The 19,148-nt window shown below is 49.9% G+C and overlaps 1 protein-coding gene across 3 annotated transcripts in view; it reads left to right on the top strand.

Annotated features, from left to right (window-relative positions):
• Positions 1 to 16,244: 16,244 nt before the first annotated feature.
• ADCY1 (adenylate cyclase 1) overlaps positions 16,245 to 19,148 on the top strand; it is a 104,456-nt gene continuing 101,552 nt past the window's right edge. Inside the window, exon 1 of one of the 3 annotated variants that reach the window (XM_020915424.2) lies at positions 16,245 to 16,996. In XM_020915424.2, coding sequence (XP_020771083.2) covers positions 16,352 to 16,996 — 645 coding nt within the window. In that variant the 5' untranslated portion in view covers positions 16,245 to 16,351. The remainder of the gene's footprint in view (positions 16,997 to 19,148) is intronic. The other 2 variants (XM_020915423.2, XM_020915421.2) reach the window with 2 other exon arrangements.

The following is a 19,148-nucleotide window of genomic DNA, read 5'->3' on the forward strand; positions in this document are numbered from 1 at the left end:
TCCATGCGTGCTTCATGCTAAGTTGCTTCAACCGTGTCTGACTTTGTGTGTCCCTATGAACTGCTATTTTGTTACATGTATTTTTAGGTACCTTGGATTCTTCCCTGGTGGCTCAGATGGTAAAGCATCTGTCTACAATGCGGGAGACCCCAGTTCGATCCCTGGGTCGGGAAGATCCCCTGGAGAAGGAAATGGCAACCCACTCCAGTGCTATTGCCTGGAAAACCCCATGGACAGAGGAGCCTGGTAGACTACAGTCTATGGGGTCGCAAAGAGTCGGACACGACTGAGCGACTTCATTTTCACTTTAGGTACCTTGCAGTTTTGACTATCATTATAAATGGGATCATTTGGAAAACTCTGTTCCTGTTTTAGAGATATAAATACCTTCTTAATTTTTGCTGCTGATCTTCTAGTCAATCATATTGTTAAATACATATCACTTGATAATTTAGGTATGGATTTTCCTGAATTTTTGATGTATTGGTTTGACCAAAAAGCTCATTTATGTTGTTCCATTGCATCTTACAGAAAAACTTGAACGAACTTTTTGGCCAACCCAATAGAATATCACATAATATTTAAATAATAATAGCTTGGTTCCTTATGATTTTCCAATGCTTAAAGCTTTTAGATCTTTAGAAATTCTTTAATACCATTTTCATTGATTTAATACTATTTATAATACTTTGCCAGGATCTCAAATAAATAGTGGGTATAAATATGAGATTGGGAGTCTTTGTCTTATTCTTGACTTTTAAAGAAAATGATTCTAAGATTTCATCACAAAGGATAATGTTTTTGAAGATTTTTATTAAGTTAAGAAGCTTGCTTCCATTTTTATTCAATTAGACTGATGAAGAATGTGTGAAGAATTTTATCAAATGCTTTTATGGCATCAATTGAGATGATGCTATGGTTTCTCCCTTATTAATCTATTAATTTGGAGAATGATATTTATAGATTTTTTTTTTCAAATGCTAACAAAGCCTTGTAGTTCATAAAACAAAGTGGCGTGTGCCCTCTTTTTCTATTCTTGGGAATTTTCTCTGATTCTGGAGAGATGGATTCCTCAAAATGATCACTAAAATCTCCCAGGCTTGCTATTAACTACTGGCCCAGTTCTTTTAATGATTATACCACTATTGAAATGTTTCATTTCCTCAAGATGTTATTTATAAGCTATTTTTTTTCCAGGATCAGATTATATACATTCTCAAATATGTTACCACAAATTTGTAAATGGCATCATCTTAATTTCTTTACAGTGTGGTTTTGGTAATTAAGTCCTCTTTCATATTCCTAATATTTTTTTCTTATGGCTTTTGTTATTTATTTTAGTTATTTTTGGCTGCCCTTGGGTTTCCTCTAGTTGCAGCAAGCAGGGGCTACTCTCCAGTGGTAGTGTGCGGAGTTCTCTTGTTGTGACGCGTGGGCTCTAGGCGCAGGGCCTCAGGAATCGTGGCGCACGGCATCAGTTACTCCGCTGCATGTGGGACCTTCCTGGACCAAGGTCCATTGCAGCTGGTATCCCCTGCAATGCAAGGCCTACCCCTGACCATTGGACCACCATGGCAGGCCCCCTAATATTTTCTTATGCTTCCCCTCCTTTAAAACACTCAACTTCTACAAAGAACTGTCAATTTTCTTAGTCATTTTAAAGAACTTTTTTGGCCTTGTTGATTTTGAAGACTGAATACTTGTTTTCTACTTAATTTTAGACTTTAACATATTTCCACATGATATTCTATAGTTCTTTATATAGCCTCTTAGGTTGGGTTCTTTTTTTTTCTTCTTTTTTTTAGGTTGGGTTCTTAGTTTCTTATTTTTAGCCTCTTCCTTATTAAAGTCTTTGAGGCTATAAACTTCCCATTAAATACTGTGTCCATTGTATCTCAAGGTTTGGTATGCAGTATCTTTTATTGCTCAGTTTTAAGTACTTTGAATTTTTCTGGTACTATTTCACTTTGAGTCATGAATTATTTTGACACACAGGAACATTTAGCAATCATTTTATGTTTATACATATTTTACTTTAATTGTGACTGGATGACTGGTTTGTAAATATCTGAGTCTGACTCAGATTTTTGAGATTTACTTTGTGACCTAGTGTTTAACTTTTGTAAATGTTGCATATATACTTAGAAGAGTGTATTATTGAATAAATCAAGTTTAATAATGTTCAAACCTAGTTTACCTTTAGTCATTTTTTTGTCAGCTTAACGTATTGATAATTGAAAAAGGTGGATTGATATCAACTACTCTGATAATATACTTGTCACTTTCTCATAGTTCTACCAATTTCCTTTCTTTTTGGCCATACCTTGAGGCATGTAGGATTTTAGTTCTCTGACCAGGGACTGAACCCATGCTTCCTGCATTGGACCACTGGGAAAGTCCCAAGCAATTCTTAATTTATATATTTGGAGTTGACTTTTTCATGCAAATTCAGAATTATTATAATGTATGGATTGAATATTTATCTCCCTCCCCCAAATTCATATGTTGAAATCCAATCTCTAATGCAATGACATTAGAAGGTAGGTTATTTGGGAAGTAATTACGTCATGAGGGTTGAGCCCCCATGAATGGGATTAGTGCCCTTCTAAGGAGAGGTTCTCAGGTATGACCTAAATCAAATCCCGTATGATTATGCAGTGGAAGTGAGAAATAGATTTCAGGGACTAGATCTGATAGACAGAGAGCCTGATGAACTACAGACAGACATTTGTGACATTGTACAGGAGACAGGAATCAAGACCATCCCCGTGGAAAAGAGATGCAAAAAAGCAAAATGGCTGTCTGAGGAGGCCTTACAAATAGCTGTGAAAAGAAGAGAAGTGAAAAGCAAAGGAGAAAAGGAAAGATATTCCCATTTGAATGCAGAGTTCCAAAGAATAGCAAGGAGGGATAAGAAAGCCTTCCTCAGTGATCAATGCAAAGAAATAGAGGAAAACAACAGAATGGGAAAGACTAGAGATCTCTTCAAGAAAATTAGAGATACCAAGGGAACACTTTATGCAAAGATGGGCTCGATAAAGGACAGAAATGGTATGGACCTAACAGAAGCGGAAGATATTAAGAAGAAGTGGTAAGAATACACAGAAGAACTGTACAAAAAAGATCTTCATGACCCAGATAATCACAATGGTGTGATCACTCACCTAGAGCCAGACATCCTGGAATGTGAAGTCAAGTGGGCCTTAGAAAGCATCACTACGAACAAAGCTAGTGGAGGTGATGGAATACCAGTTGAGCTATTTCAAATCCTGAAAGATGATGCTGTGAAGGTGCTGCACTCAATATGCCAGCAAATTTGGAAAACTCAGCAGTGGCCACAGGACTGGAAAAGGTCCATTTTCATTCCAATCCCAAAGAAAGGCAATGCCAAAGAATGCTCAAACTACTGCACAATTGCACTCATCTCACACGCTAGTAAAATAATGCTCAAAATTTTCCAAGCCAGGCTTCAGCAATACATGAACCATGAACTTCCAGAAGTTCAAGCTGGTTTTAGAAAAGGCAGAGGAGCCAGAGATCAAATTACCAACATCCGCTGGATCATTGAAAAAGCAAGAGAGTTCCAGAAAAACATCTATTTCTGCTTTATTGACTATGCCAAAGCCTTTGACTGTGTGGATGACAGTAAACTGTGGAAAATTTTGAAGGAGATGGGAATACCAGACCACCTGACTTGCCTCTTGAGAAACCTGTATGCAGGTCAGGAAGCAACAGTTAGAACTGGACATGGAACAACAAACTGGTTCCAAATAGGAAAAGGCTGTATATTGTCACCCTGCTTATTTAACTTATATGCAGAGTACATCACGAGAAACGCTGGGCTGCAGGAAGCACAAGCTGGAATCAAGATTGCTGGGAGAAATATCAATAACCTCATATATGCAGATGACACCACCCTTATGGCAGCAAGTGAAGAAGGACTAAACAGCCTCTTGGTGAAAGTGAAAGAGGAGAGTGAAAAATTTGGCTTAAAGCTCAACATTCAGAAAACTAAGATCATGGCATGCGATCCCATCACTTCATGGCAAATAGATGGGAAAACAATGGAAACTGTGAGAGACTTGATTTTCTTGGACTCCAAAATCACTGGAGATGGTGACTGCAGCCATGAAATTAAAAGATGCTTACTCCTTGGAAGGAAAGTTATAACCAACCTGCTGCTGCTACGTAGCTTCATTTGTGTCTGACTGTGCGACCCCATAGACAGCAGACCACCAGGCTCCGCTGTCCCTGGGATTCTCCAGGCAAGAGTACTGGAGTGAGGTGCCATTGCCTTCTCCAATAACCAACCTAGACAGCATATTAAAAAGCAGAGACATTACTTTGCCAACAAAGGTCCGTCTAGTCAAGGCTATGGTTATGGTTTTTCCAGTAGTCATGTATAGATGTGATAGTTGGACTACAAAGAAATCTGAAGAATTGATGCTTTTGAACTGTGGTGTTGGAGAAGTCCCTTGGTTGGTGTTGAGAGTCCCTTGGACTGCAAGGAGATCCAACCAGTCCATCCTACAGGAAATCAGTCCTGAATATTCATTGTAAGGACTGATGCTGAAGCTGAAACTCCAATACTTTGGCTACCTGATGCAAAGAGCTGACTCCTTGGAAAAGACCCTGATGCTGGGAAAGATTGAAGCCGGGAGGAGAAGGGGACGACAGAGGATGAGATGGCTGGATGGCATCACCGACTCGATGGACATGAGTTTGGGTAGGCTCCGGGAGTTGGTAATGGACAGAGAAGCCTGGCGTGCTACAGTCCGTGGGATCGCAAAGAGTCGGACATGACTGAGCAACTGAACTGTACTGAACTGATAGACACTGTAAAATTTCATCCCTGACTTTCTCAGCATCCATGTCCTAAGAAACAAGACACTCTAGTTTGTAACTGTAACATCATTATCACACTTAAGAAAACAAAGTCAGCTGGCCGCTTACTAATTCCCTGATATCATCTCAGGCCCAGGGCATTTTCACATTTCCCTCACTGTCCCCAAAGGCTAGTTTATGGTTAAAAACTAGGATTCCAGAGATTACCATATTAAGTGAAGTAAGTCAGAGAAAGACAAATATTATACAATATCGCTGATACATGGAATCTAAAAAATATTACAAATGAACTTATTTACAAAACAGAAACACATTCATAGACATAGAAAATGAATTTATGATTACTAAAATGGAAAGGTGAGGGGATAAATTAGGGGTATGGGTTTCACATATACCACTGTATATAAAAGACATAAATACAGATTTATTGTATAGCATAGGGAGCTATATTCAATATCATGGAATAGCCTATAATAGAAGTAAATATGAAAAAGAATAGATAGATAAACCTATATATGTGTAACTGAATCACTTTGTACACCTAAAACAAACACAATATTCCAAATCAATGGTAGCTCAATTAAAAAATAATCAACAGCTAGGATTCAATCAAGGTTCACGTATTACTATTGGTTATTATGTCTATTTTATTCTAGAACAGTTTCCCCTCCCCCCCTTTTTTAATATAAGAGTGGTTTTCACCTAACATGTAATGTCTCAAAGAGGAGTCTGGGACTGGCTGAACCTACGCCAATGAACTTCAGCGGGTGCCCAAGGACTGCTCCAGGTTGCCCCTTTCTGCCTGCCATCGGGAAGGAAGGAGTGGGAGAGCCTGCCCCCAGCCCTTGAGCTACCCCCTTCCTCATTCCCACACTCCTCAATCACCTTCACCGGGGGGCTGACCCTCTCCTCCGCAGATGAGGTGACTGGCTCCCCCCCCACAGTCTCTTTCAGGGGATTTGTCGGGGGCTTTCCCCCACACCTCCAGAGTGGGCAGATCACCTTGTTCACAGCAAGGAGGGATCATCCATTACCCTGCTTCTAACAGATGAAAATGTCAAAGTTGAGAGAAGTGAGGCTGATGGAGGTTGGCTCTGGAAGAAGTTCAGTCATAGCAGCAAACCCGTGACTGTGCAAGGCCACAGCTAAGCTCTGAGCGTTTTTGCAAAATGAACCTTGCCCCCCACTCCCGTAACTTCCACCAAATTCCAGGTGCAGTGCCTGGGAGCGCCCAGCCTGCCTGTTCTGCTCAGGGGGGCAGGTGTGCACACCGGTGTGCTCAGGGCTGAGGCTGCACCCTGCCGCACAAGGGGGCCTGGGCTACACCACCTCGGGCCCCACGAGCCTTGTTCAGTGTGCTCTTACACTGTGACATCCTCACCAGCATCCAGGACTGCCCATCCCCCCAGGTGCAGTGGCATCTCCTTGGGGTTTGGATTCTTGCAGGACTTCTTAGCATCCTAAATGTTTCTTCCTGGGAACTTTAATTAATTAATATGTGGTAACTAAGCATTTACTCCCCACTTGTAACTGTCTGTGGGGAGAAGGAGGCCCACCTGTAGTGTTCCAGCTCTCTTTTAAAACAGCATGTGACCAAAGAAAAAGTGTCTTGACCAGACTTCAGTGCAGCCCAAGGCCTGGTTTGCCATCACTTGTGGCCAGGTCCTGGAGGCAGGTTCATCTTCCCCCTCAGGCCAAGAACAGGGACTTGATAACTATCAACTCAAAGCACATATAAACTGGCCTGCTTTCCTCTCACTGATAACAATTTGTCTTGACCTAAAAAAGACACATTATTACAATAATAATGTGTATTTTGCTTATGCTTTACAGTGGCTGAATTGTAATTTATCTATTCCGACTTATTCATTAGTCTTCATAGCAGACCTGTAATGTGTTAGATTTCCAACCTCATGATATTAAATTACATTTTCATGATTATAAAAATTTCTCATAAAAATTTTATAGCCATCGAAACAGACATACATAGGAGAAAAAACAAACATCCATATTCCCTGGGAAGCTGCTGAGGTGAGCTAAGCCCCGGGGGTGAAGGAGAGGGACATGACGATGAGAAAGAGGTGACTGTGTGCTCATGGAGCTCACTAGGGAGGGAGATGGAGGAAGCTAAATAATTGTCTTTCAAGACTGTAAAGGTTTCCTAGGGCTGCTGTAAAAAAAAAAAAAACAACCCACAAACTGGGTGGTTGTTTTATAGTAAAAATTTATCCTTTCCCGATGTGGGTGCCAGGAGTTCAAAATCAAGGTATTGGTAGGGCTGTGCTTTCTCTGAAACCTGTAGAGGAATCGTGCCTTTCAGCTTCCAGCTGAAAGGTGGCTGGCCAGCCTTGGCATCCTTGGCTTGTGGCAGCATCACTCCAAGCTCTGCCTCCATCCTCACACAGCCATCTTCTCTTCTCATTTGTCCTTATTCAGTCTCCAAGTTGTGTCTGACTCTTTGAGACCCCCATGGACTGCAGCACACCAGTCTTCCCTGTCCTTCACTATCTTCCAGAGTTTGCTCAAACTCATGTCCATTGAGTCAGTGATGCCATCCAACCATCTCATCCTCTGTCATCCCCTTCCCCTCCCACCTTCAATCATTCCCAGCATCAGGGTCTTTTCCAATGAGTAGGTTCTTTGCATTAGGTGGCCAAAGTATTGGAGTTTCAGCTTCAGCATCAGTCCTTCAAATGAATATTCAGGACTGACTTCCTTTAGGATGGACTGGTTGGATCTCCTTGCAGTCCAAGGGACTCTCAAGAGTCTTCTCCAACACCACAGCTCAAAAGCATCAATTCTTTGGTGCTCAGCTTTCTTTATAGTCCAACTCTCACATCCATACATGACTACTGGAAAAACCATAGCTTTTACTATATGGACCTTTATCAGCAAAGTGATGCCTCTGCTTTTTAATATGCTGTCTAGGTTTGTCATAGCTTTCCTTCTAAGGAGCAAGTGTCTTTTAATTTGGTGGCTGCAGTCACCATCTGCAGTGAGTTAGAGTCCAAGAAAATAAGTGTTTCCACTTGGACACCTAAATGCAGGATGATGGCATCTTGAGACCTTTAATTAATTGCATCTGCAAAGAATGTATTTCTAAAGTCCCATTCTGAGGATCCAGGTGGACATGAGCTCTGGGGGGACCCCATTCAACCTGCTACAGAGATAGAAGCTGATGAGCGTGGGAAGGCAGGGGAGTGTGGAGGGAATTGGTGTGGGGCTCCTTTGATGAAGAGGGAACTGAGTTGGCCCATAAATGGGGGTGTGCTGATGGTGTTTTATCCTACTAGCATCCCAACCTTCCCCAGTTGACATGGTTCCAATGGGCTGCCAAACTGTGTGTTTCCCTGATGCCCTCTTGCCTAGGAAGGAACATGACCCAGACTCAGCTGGCTGTCGGAGACCCTGGGCTCCTAGCCCCGTGGTGGTCCGAGTAGTGAGCATGTGGCGGCTACGGGGCTGCTTCTGCTGGCACGTGGAGGACGGTGCTGAGGACCCAAGGCACAGGAGGCACCTGCCCTTCACTGTGTTGCTCCCATTGGTATCAGGAAAACACGATTTGGGCTTCAGGACCCATCAGAGATGTGTGTGAACCGACCTGCCACTGTGGTTTTCATTCCTCTTGATTGACTGCGAAGGTTTCTGGCTGATATAGTGGGTGAGACTCTGCAAGGCAGAGGAGAGGTTCAGAGAGGACCTGGCCACACAGGGGATGGCAGGGAACACTTAAAGAATTACCAGTCTGAACTGGGGGCAACCAGCGTACAGGTGTGTAGGAGAGGGGATGGGCTGGGTGCCGGCTTGCCCAGCCTTGCCCAGCCTTGCCCAGGGCAGCACTCATGCTACATGGTGCCCCTAGGTGTTCCGTGGTCAAGTTAGTTGAAAGGCAGCGTTCAGCCAAGGTAAGCGGGGCTCCTGTCTGCAGCATCTCTCGAGAGCTTTCAGACACAGCATTTCTTTTCTTAGGGTTTTCCTCAGGACACGTGTGCTGTAAAAATCACGCTTGGGGGATGCTCTGAGGCAGTAGGAAGCATCTTTTTTTAGAGCATGGAGTGGATAAGATGCTTTCTACATTTTAGGGAAAATGTGCCAGCGTCTGAGTGATGGGAGAGAGGGTGGTTCCAGTGGTCTTGGCAAGAAGCGGTGAAGACCCGGATGAAGGCAAGCTGTAGCGGGCGAGAGAGGAGATGCACGGGAGGAAGCTATTTCAGGAGTCGGATTCATAGGACTTGGAGGCAGATTGGACATGAGGCGAGGAAGGCAGGCTTGGAGGGAGAGGCTGCCGGGCTCCTGATGGGGATAAGGCGGTGCCTGGAGACTCAGGGAATCCAGAGTGGGTTGGGGTGGGGTCCCACTCATATTTCCCATGGGCTGACCCGAGTGCTGTCACCAACACTTGAGTGTGACTCGGAGCTGCAGCTCTTTAACACAGGGAAGGGTCCGCTTAGCCAGACCCCACAGTGGCGAGCACGGGGCCAGTGGGCAGCGTGGCTCTGCACCAGCCTCCACCCTCTGCAAAATGTAAAATGCAGGCCTGGGAGTTCATCGTCCAGGTGCCTTAGGCTGTATTTACAGCACTCTAAGTCCCTTCCCTTTACAGGAGATGCAAAATGCATTTAAAAATCCTTCTGGAGTTTTGGTTTTCCCTTTAGTCCCAGATGGCCTTTTCAGCCTCTGGCGCCTATATTTAACCTATTTAATGAGATTTCTTTTCCAGTAATTCCTGAAACTGGTAATCTCTAATTGGGTCAAATTCTCTACCCACAAGCCAGTGATTCTATTTTTAGTGCAAATCCTCAGGCTGAAGCTTCCCTGCCTTTCGGGCGCAGCTGTCAGAGTCGACTCTCCGCCGCACACAGCTTATTTCCCACCCGCCCCCCCACCCCACCCGGCACGTTTCAGGGTGAGCCTTTAGCTCCCGTCCCCTACCTCCCGTTGTCTTCAGCCTGACCCCCTGGGGAGGGTTTATACAAATCCATTTAGTGCCGGTCAGCTTAGGTCCCCTGGGTCACTACAAATAACTGTCGGCAGGCGGCTTTGGGGCAGCACCGAGCGGGCACCTCTCCTGTCGCCTTCTGTCCCTGTGGTGGATGGTCTGCCAGGAGAGCTGGTACTAAGAGCATTGTTTCAGGAGCTGTCAGGACCCCAGATGTCACCAGGGAATCCATAGGGAATCCCAGCTTTGTCCTCATCTCCCAGGGCACGCCATTTGGTGCCAGGGTGCATGCCAGGCACTGCCTCTGGGGTGGGTGGTCCTTGTCTGCACTGACCACCCTGTCCTCACTAACAGCAGAGGTGACCATCAGGACACTGTGTCCCCTCCTTCCTCCTGCTAGACAGAACCACACTCCCATGAGAACACTTGGCCCCCAGACAGTCACCACCTAGATGGAGAGCTGCCCTCCTTCTCAGAAAGCACCACAGCATACCTGCAGAGAATCTAATTTCTTTTGGGAAAAAAAATGCAATATAGAGAACACAGGAAGGGGAAGCATTTGCTTTGGTTCATGGAGGGAGATGTGTTACATTAGGGCAGATGGTTTTTCCCTGGAGCACCTGAGTGGGCATGGATGGGGCTTGAATGAATTGTTGTCTGCACCTGAGAGTGGCCACCATGGCCTCCGTCCCAGGGTTGGTCAATGGAAACTTTCATCCCACCCGTGCTGATGCCAACCCTCCCAGAGTCATCTGGGCCCTTCCACCCTGCTCGTGGCTGATGTTCACTTAAGAGGCCACAAGTTGTCTCACCAAGATGACACAGAAACCTCACAGGAACTCAGCTCTAGGCAGTAGAGGAGGTCAGCAGCCCCCACGCCCACCACCGCCCACCACCACCAAGTCTGGATTGATCGTCTAGGCCCCACAGTGTGCTCTGGGCATCAAGAACAGTAGCCCACCCTTCTGGGTGCGCGGGCGCGGTTCACAGAGCCCCGTGTAGCCTGACCCCGCTCTCCCACCACAGGGCTCTTCCGAGGACACATCCTGCTTTCCCGGGAGATGCTTGCCACAGGTGCGATCACGTATCCATCTGCGTGATTGCTCGGCTGGCACCCGCCTCTCCCACCAGCCCGGAGTCCTGCTCTGCTTGATGCCACATCCTAAGTGACAAGGGCAATCGGCAAAAGTGCCTGTCACACCAACCTCCTCCCGCCAGCCGGGTCTCCCTGTAGAAGCAGTGGACACTCTGATGTTATCTGATGCCTTTGCCGCTAGGCTGGCCAGAGACGCCAGCGCAGAAGTGAGGATGCTGAGTCCCCCAGGATCTGCGAGCCCACCACCCCGGGGAGGCGAGTGGTAGAGCCACTCTGAAGCTGCAGTTAGCTCTCTTCCTGCTGGCACTGCAGGGACAGTGACCTGTGAAGGGGAGGCTGGTCGTCTGCCTACTGTCACCTATCCACTTGTCCAGGGGCAGCCCCTGCTTGGGTTCGAGGACTTCAGGAGGGGAGCACCTCCCCCGGTGGCCTCCCCGGGCCTTCAAGTTGTGGTCCTGGGTCAGCCATTCAGGCTTTCAGTCGGGAGAGTAAAAGGGCCTCTTAGTTTTCAGATTAAAAAATATATATATATTTTTAATTGAGGGATAATTGCTCTATAATATTGGTTTGATTTGTGCCATACATCAACATGAATTAGCCATAGGTGTACGTATGTCCCCTCCCTTTTGTACCTCCCACCCATTCCTACCCCTCTAGGTTGTTACAGAGCCCCAGTTTGAGTTCCCAGTCATACTGCTAATTCCCACTGGCTATCTATTTTGCCTATGGTAGTGGATACGCTTCCATGCTACTCTCTCCATTCATCTCACCCTCTCCTTTTCCCCCGTGCCCTTGTCCACAAAACTATTTTTTATGCCTGCATCTCCATTGCTGCCCTGCAAATAGGTTCATGAGTACCATCTTTCTAGATTTCAAATATATGTGTTAATATACGATATTTGTTTTTCTCTTTCTGACTTACTTCACTCCGTATAATAGGCTTTAGGTTCATTCCTCTCACTAGAACTGACTCAAGTGTTCAGATTAAGATAGTTGGGGTTGGAGTTCTCCTGCCCCCTTTTGACTGGAGGGTTCCTGAGCAGAGCCCCTGAACTTTTCTAATCACTGTCCACAAATCATCCGTGGGCCTCTCAAGCCCCAGACAAGTCCACCAGAAGCGATCTGAGGAAGGCCTGGGAAGTGCGCTTGCCCGGGTGTCAGGAACGCGCATCCCAGTGTCCCTGGAGGCTGAGCACCCAAGTCACCTGGCTGCAGGGCTACTCCACTTTCGTGGCTCTCCTTTGAACCTGTCATGCGGTTTTTTGATTAAGAAGCAATGGCTCTGACAAAATTAACTCTGTGGAATGTAGTTTCCTATTGAACTTTCCTACCTCTGTCCCCACCAACTTGCATTTCCACAGTGGCTCAGAATCAGTCCACTAGAGGTAGGTCTCTTCCCCACAGACCCACAGACAGAACTTTGTTCCAAATACAGAGTGGTGGTGTGTGGAATAAGAAACACTTGTCTGCAAACTAAGTCTCTGGCCAAAGTCTGAGGAACTCAATGGGCTGGCTTAGAGCAACTACCCTGGTATCATGGTCTCTGTTCAGAATGCCTGAAACTTCTACATTTATCTCAAAGCATTTGAATGGCCTTTGCCCCATTCCTGTATGCAGGGAACACTGACCCATGAGAGGCAAAACCCATTTATTTTGTGCTTATGAAGTGCAGGTTCTGTGGGTATATGTGCCTCTCTGCCTACCACAACCCTGTGAGCCAGGGGTTGTTACCTACTCGATCTAAGGAAGACATGAGGCACAGAGAGGCTGAGTAAGCTGCCCAAAGCCACACAGCTGGGAGGGGTGGTGCTGGGACACCAGCCCAGCTATGTGACTAACAGTCCACCATCCTTGTGTTGTCTGTGATGCTGAATCTGGCTCCAGGCTGGGTCCACCCTGAACCATACTCACTCATGATCTGAAACTGGATTAGTTTCTGCGAAGTTCAGGGCCATTGGCAGTTGTGATGCTCAAATGCAAACATACACATGAGATTTGTAAATAATCAAAAGTCAGAGGGAGGCCCGGTGGTGTTACTGGTGCAAGAAACACTGCCTGCTTGCCCCAAGAGGTGTGCTTGGGGCACATCTCCCCACTCCTTAGGAAAGTGGGGAGAGGACTGTGAGCAGCCCCTCACAGGGGAGAGGAAAACTTTTTTTGGTGACAAGGAGGTAACCGAATGTCTGTCCTCCCAGGCCAGCAGGACTCAATGTGGCCCACGATGGTGCCCTCTATCTGCTCACCTCTGCTGGGGAGGACATGCTCCCCAGAACAGAATTTCCCCTGGTGATCTTTGCAACCCCTTTATATCTGTCAATATTTGCACTCTGCAACATGGAACATTACCCAAGATAAACCATATGCTAGAGATATTAGTCTGCTCGGGCCCCTGTAATAAAGTATTGCACCCTGGGGGCTTAAACAACAGAAAAGAGACTTGCAAACAATTCTCTCACAGAAGTGGGAGGCCTGAAGTCCAAGATCAAGGTCAGTGGGGAGGGCCATGCTCCCCCTGAAGACACTGGGGGAGGATCCATTCCCGGGCCTCTTTCCTGACTTCAGGTGCTGCCTTGGCTTGTGGCAGCATCACTCCAGTCTTCACGCGGTGTTCTCGTGTGTGAATATGTCTCCAAATGCCCCCTTCTATAAGGACACCGGTCATATTGGGTTAGGACTTACCCTACTCCAGAATGGCCTCAACTTAATTGCATCTGTAATAACCTCATTCCCAAATAAGGTCATGTTCAGAGGTGCTGCAGGTTAGGACTTCTGAGTATAAATTTGAGGCAGACACAATTCAAGCCATGACACCCAGCAAGAGTACTGGATGTGTGCACTTGACTCTCAGATAACTTCCCCTGGCTGCAAATTGCCCATGTGTGGTCTTCTCCTTTCCTTCTAGCCAATGGGATGAGACAAGAGGAACCTATGAGCCGTGCAGGTCTGCACTGTGATGGTAACAATCTCTCCCACCATCTGGAGTTAGGGAGCCATAGCCTCCATAGCTCCCACGAAGCTCTGGTGCATCCCCATCTCTGGGGTGGGGGTGGGGGGGTCCTCTGCAGGAACATCTCCAGGCCTCTGCTTCCTGGTCAACAAGACAAGGGTGATAAACCTTTTCACCAGGATGCCACGAGGCACAAAGGACATGATGGACGTGACAATGACCTGTGAACCATGCCCCCGTGGCCCTGGATGCTTTGTCAGGAGGAGCAGTGTGCTTTGTCAGGAGATGCTTTGTGTGTAGCAGCAAACAAAAGGCATGGTGCCCGTGGCTGAATCTCTTTCCATTGACCCTGATAAACACAAGTTCTGTAGAAAGAGTTGATCTTGCCCATTAAAGTTGTTGGGTGAAGGAAGAGTGTGTTACTGATTTGTGAACTTTGTACCCAGATCACTTTATCATACTTCTTGCATTCTTACGTAGTTTGATTCATTTTCAGATATTATTCAGCTTTCCTTTCACAAAGTCATTCAGATATAGAGATATACTGCATCATTTAACAAGAGAATCTACTCTTGACACTCAGTACTTAAAAAGAAAAATCCTGCAGACTTTGCTACCTTCTGGGGAGGGGCAGAAAACCAGACGACAGAAGATGGGCACTTTGCCAAGTGAGGGGGAGGCAGGAGATCTTTCTGGCTCAGTTGCTGCCCTCCCAGAGCTGCCAGATCCATTAGGGTTGGAGACAAATGAACTGATGACCAAACAGAGTGGTGGGTACCAGGAAGAGTAGAAACCGGGATGTGGAAGCAATTGGCTGGGGCAGGGGGAGTCAGGAAGGCTTCACAGAGGAAGTGTCCTGTGTGGAGAGGCCATTTCAGGAGGAGGGACCAGATAACCACCAAAATTTGCTGATATGAACAGCTGGGAAACAAGGGGTGGAGGTGTTCCTGGCCTAGGCAGAGATTGTGAGGTGCTATGTTTACAACTATCACAGCTGATACCAGATTACTTTGGACCTTTTATAAAAATGGCAACTTCACCCGGCTCAACTAATACTGATTCCAGAAAGGTGTGACATACACCTAAAATTTAATTCTTGTGTCCATATAACAGTATATGGTGCAGGGGTTCTCAGCCCTAGAGCCCCTCTGAAACAGACCCACGCCTGAGCCACAGTAGTTTAACCTGTTTGTCTGGAACTGGGCTCAGGTAGGACCCCTTGCAGGGAACCAGCCTCCTGGTCTCTGGGACTCATGGGATCTCCGATTCCCAGTCCACCCACGTGGTGGTCCACTCATATGAGAAGCAGCAGGGAATGATGGAGCAGACACTGGTTCTGCTTGGAGTCCTGACACCTCTCCACATCTCCTGGAGTCAGCTGCTTACTCTGAGATCCTTGTGTGTTAAGGGGGACATAAGCATGGACCCCCAGGGGCCCCTGTGAGCATAATGCAGGTTAAGGCTGGCACAAATCCTTTTCCTTTAGAGTGAGTGTAAGCAGTGGGTCCCACACACGTGCCACAGCAACAGTCCCTTCATTTGTCCTGCTGAAGAAAACATCTCATCACTGGGTTTCCAGCTTCCACTTAGGGCAAACTGCAGCTTCCCTTTTCCTTTCCCTCTCCCACTCCATCCCTGCACCAGCAGCCTCGCACCAGCTTCCACGGACTCTATCGCTGTGACTCTAACCTGGCTCCTCTAGCACTCAGGTGGCACTGGAAAGGCTGCCTGCGGGCTGAACTTCGGCTGGGGTTTCAGCTCCTCCGATCTCACCATCTGGTCACTGCTTCCACCCCTGCACCCGCTGACGAGGGAGTGGGGGTGGGTGGGTTGTAGGAACCAGGACAGGACTTGCCCACAGCCTGACTTGTGGCGGGTTCTGGGTGCAAGGAGGCTGGGGGGAGGGAGATGTCACGGGTCACCACCTTCCTCTCTGCCCCGGGGGTTCTAGGGCATCCCTTCACCTCGCAGGGCTCTGGGTGTGGGTCTGTGGTCAAGCGGGGGGGGGGGGGGGGGGGGCATTTTGGGTTCCTCTAGAATAGAGTGACCCGCTTTTATTGGGGGGTTACATTTGACAAGGTAAGCTGCCCCCCTCTGGGGGAACGGTGCAGAATTCCAGCACTTTTAACGCCCCCAAGAGACAGCATAGTGCGTGGCACTGCTCACCAGTGGGGAAACTGAGGACAGGAGGGGCAGGGTGGGCGCCCAAGGTCACGCGACTCCTCGGGCAGCGGGGCGTACAGATTGTGGAGTTGGGGTGCGGGCCTCGCGCACGCGCGTGGGCCTCGCGCGCCCAGGCCCGCGGCGCCGAGCTCGGCTGTCGCAGCGCGGTCGCGGGAGGACCGCGGCCCGGGCGCGGGCGTCGCCAGTGCGCAGGCGCGGCGGGCGGGAGGGGACGCGCTCGGGGCGCGCGCGCGGGGCAGCCGGCGCCCCAACTCGGCCCGCCGCGCCCCGGCGCCTCGCCGCCCGCCCGCCCGCCCGGCGCCCCGGCCGGCGAGGGGCGCGCCCGCTGCATGGCGCTGGGATGGCGGGGGCGCCGCGCGGCCGAGGCGGCGGCGGAGGCGGAGGCGGCGCGGGCGAGTCTGGGGGCGCCGAGCGGGCGGCGGGGCCGGGCGGCCGGCGCGGGCTGCGGGCGTGCGATGAGGAGTTCGCGTGCCCCGAGCTGGAGGCGCTGTTCCGCGGCTACACGCTGCGGCTGGAGCAGGCGGCGACGCTGAAGGCGCTGGCCATGCTCAGCCTGCTGGCGGGCGCGCTGGCCCTGGCCGAGCTGCTGGGCGCGCCGGGGCCCGCGCCCGGCCTGGCCAAGGGCTCGCACCCCGTGCACTGCGTGCTCTTCCTGGCGCTGCTCGTGGTCACCAACGTCCGCTCGCTGCAGGTGCCCCAGCTGCAGCAGGTCGGCCAGCTCGCGCTGCTCTTCAGCCTCACCTTCGCGCTGCTGTGCTGTCCCTTCGCGCTCGGCGGCCCCGCCGGTGCCCACGCCGGGGCGGCAGCGGTGCCGGCGACAGCCGATCAGGGAGTCTGGCAGCTCCTTTTGGTCACCTTCGTGTCCTATGCCCTGCTGCCCGTGCGCAGCCTGCTGGCCATCGGCTTCGGGCTCGTGGTGGCCGCCTCGCACTTGCTGGTCACGGCTACGTTGGTCCCCGCCAAGCGCCCACGTCTCTGGAGAACGGTAAGTGTCGCCGCGCGCCCTCGATCCGGTCTGGGATACACCTGCTCTCGGGAGGGACTGGGAACGCCGGGAGAAGGGTGGGCAGGTGGAGAAACTGAGGCCCAGAATTGGAAGGGGGACGTTCAAGGTCACTCAGGGAATTGGGGACACATTGAGGGTTGGCACCCTGGGGCTGAACTCTTTCCCGAGTTACAGTCCACAAGCACTCCTGGGTGTGGAGACCCGAAACTAGCGGGCGTGGAGAGGGCAAGGATTGGCCCAAGGTCACACAGCTGGTGGGCGGGCGGTGAGGCCAGAGCTCTGGTCCGACGCTGTCTGGCTGCACCCATCCCCACAGGATGGACAAAAAGTAAGCACGAGGAGCGGGCCTGGGCAAGCAGGATTGCTGCGGGCTGTGCGCTCAGCCCCGGGCTCCTCTCGCTTGCGCCTGGAGCGCCGAGCGCGTGCTGGTCTCGCAGAGTTCCCTTCCCAACCCTGCCGTCATGGGGGATGTGGGAGGCGGTTAAGGACTTTGGCCCCCTCCAGCCGCCCTGGCTCCCATTTGTGGTTGGGGTCTTGAAGAACAGGGTTTGCCAAGGTCGCACAGGGCTCGCTCTAGTCCCTCTCGACCTGCTCCGCCTGAGCCGGGATCCAGGCTCGCAGCGCCTGAACTTTGTCACTGTCTTTCCCCAGGGGTAAGATCGTGGTGAGGACCCCATGCTGACTGCTTCTTAGGGGCTCCTCCCCAGCCCAAGGACCCCAGAGGTCTGAGGCAGGTGTCTTCCAGCCTGGTGTTTTTCCGTGCAGCCCAGCCCATCCCACCTAGTCTTGGAGGGCGCAGAGGGAGGGTTTTGTTTCTCCCTCTGGTTGCATTTTGGCAGGAGGGTGGTGGGAATCTGATGGGTTGGGGGAGCCCATCTAAAGAGAAATAGAGGGGAGGTGAGGAGACAGGGGTGAGGAAGGGCAGCTGGATGGAGCTGGCTTCGGGAAGAACAACTGGGGGGGTGTGGGGGGAGTGATGAGAGTCAGACAGCTGGTGCCAGGGCCCCACCAAGGCTCCTCTGCCCAAGGACCAAGGGAGGTGCCCCCAGATGGTGATGTCCGGAATGCACAGGGTCAGAGGGGCCATGGGACACCCAGGAGTGACACATATTTCAGGGCCCAGAGAGACCGGTGTGTGGTGGGGGCTGGGAGGGGAGGAGGAGAGAGTATGTGGAAGGGAGTGGGCTGAGAGGGGCTGGTGGGGTGGGGGGAACGGAGGAGGACAAATAGAGGTGAAGGCCAGAGACTGTGAGGAGGCAGAGATAAAGAAAAGAAGGGAAAAAGGTCAGGGGGCTGATTGCCCCCAGGGAGAGGAAGGAGGGAGTGGAGAGGGGAGGGCTCCCTTCTCCAGCCTGCCTCCCACCTTGCATCCTTAGGCTTTGAGTGGCGCTTGTTTGACCTTCTCAGGGGCACTCCTGTATCTTTCCCCCCACAACCCTACTATGTGTTGTGTTTACTCCCCTTTCCTCCCAGCCAGCTTCCTCCCAGCAAGGACCTCCTCTCTATCCGGACAGGGGGGTGGGTGTCTCAGTGGCCAGGTCAACTTCAGGGGAGAGGGGCCCTAAGCTACCTGGACAGGCCCCAGCTGAGTTCTGGTCCCCCAGGGGTTCAGGCGACTGCTTCAGTGAAAGGCTGTACTATTGTCTCCTTTTATAATAACCAGTGTTCTAGGTAGCCTGTAGACATTCCTTTTAGAGAATTAAAAGATTAAGGGATGGGGGGGGGGGGGGCAGGAAGAGTCTGTAAAGGTGCCCCAGGCATTCAGAACTCCACCCCTCCCCCAGGATAAGATGAGCTCCTGTATTCTAGGGAGGAAGGGAGCCTATCCTGGACTTAGGTGAATTCTTAGGGAGCAGACACCTGGGTTTCAGTTGGCTAATGGCCGTGACTCCCTGGGCTAGGCAGGCCCTTCCCTCACTGAGCCTCAGGTTCCTGTCCTGTCTCACCTTCAGGGCTGTGGTGAAAGTGAAGAAAGTTCACACTGGAAAAACACACATTCGGAATCTTGTGTCACTTCCGAATTGTGGCTTCTTAGAATGTTGGTATTCAAGTCCACCGGTCTGTACCGGTGGTGGTGATATTGACGGACAGATGGAGATGGATGCAGAGAAACATGCGCTGATCGGACCGC

The sequence above is a fragment of the Odocoileus virginianus genome, chromosome 1 (genome assembly GCF_023699985.2).
Source record: "Odocoileus virginianus isolate 20LAN1187 ecotype Illinois chromosome 1, Ovbor_1.2, whole genome shotgun sequence".
Lineage (NCBI taxonomy): Eukaryota > Metazoa > Chordata > Mammalia > Artiodactyla > Cervidae > Odocoileus > Odocoileus virginianus.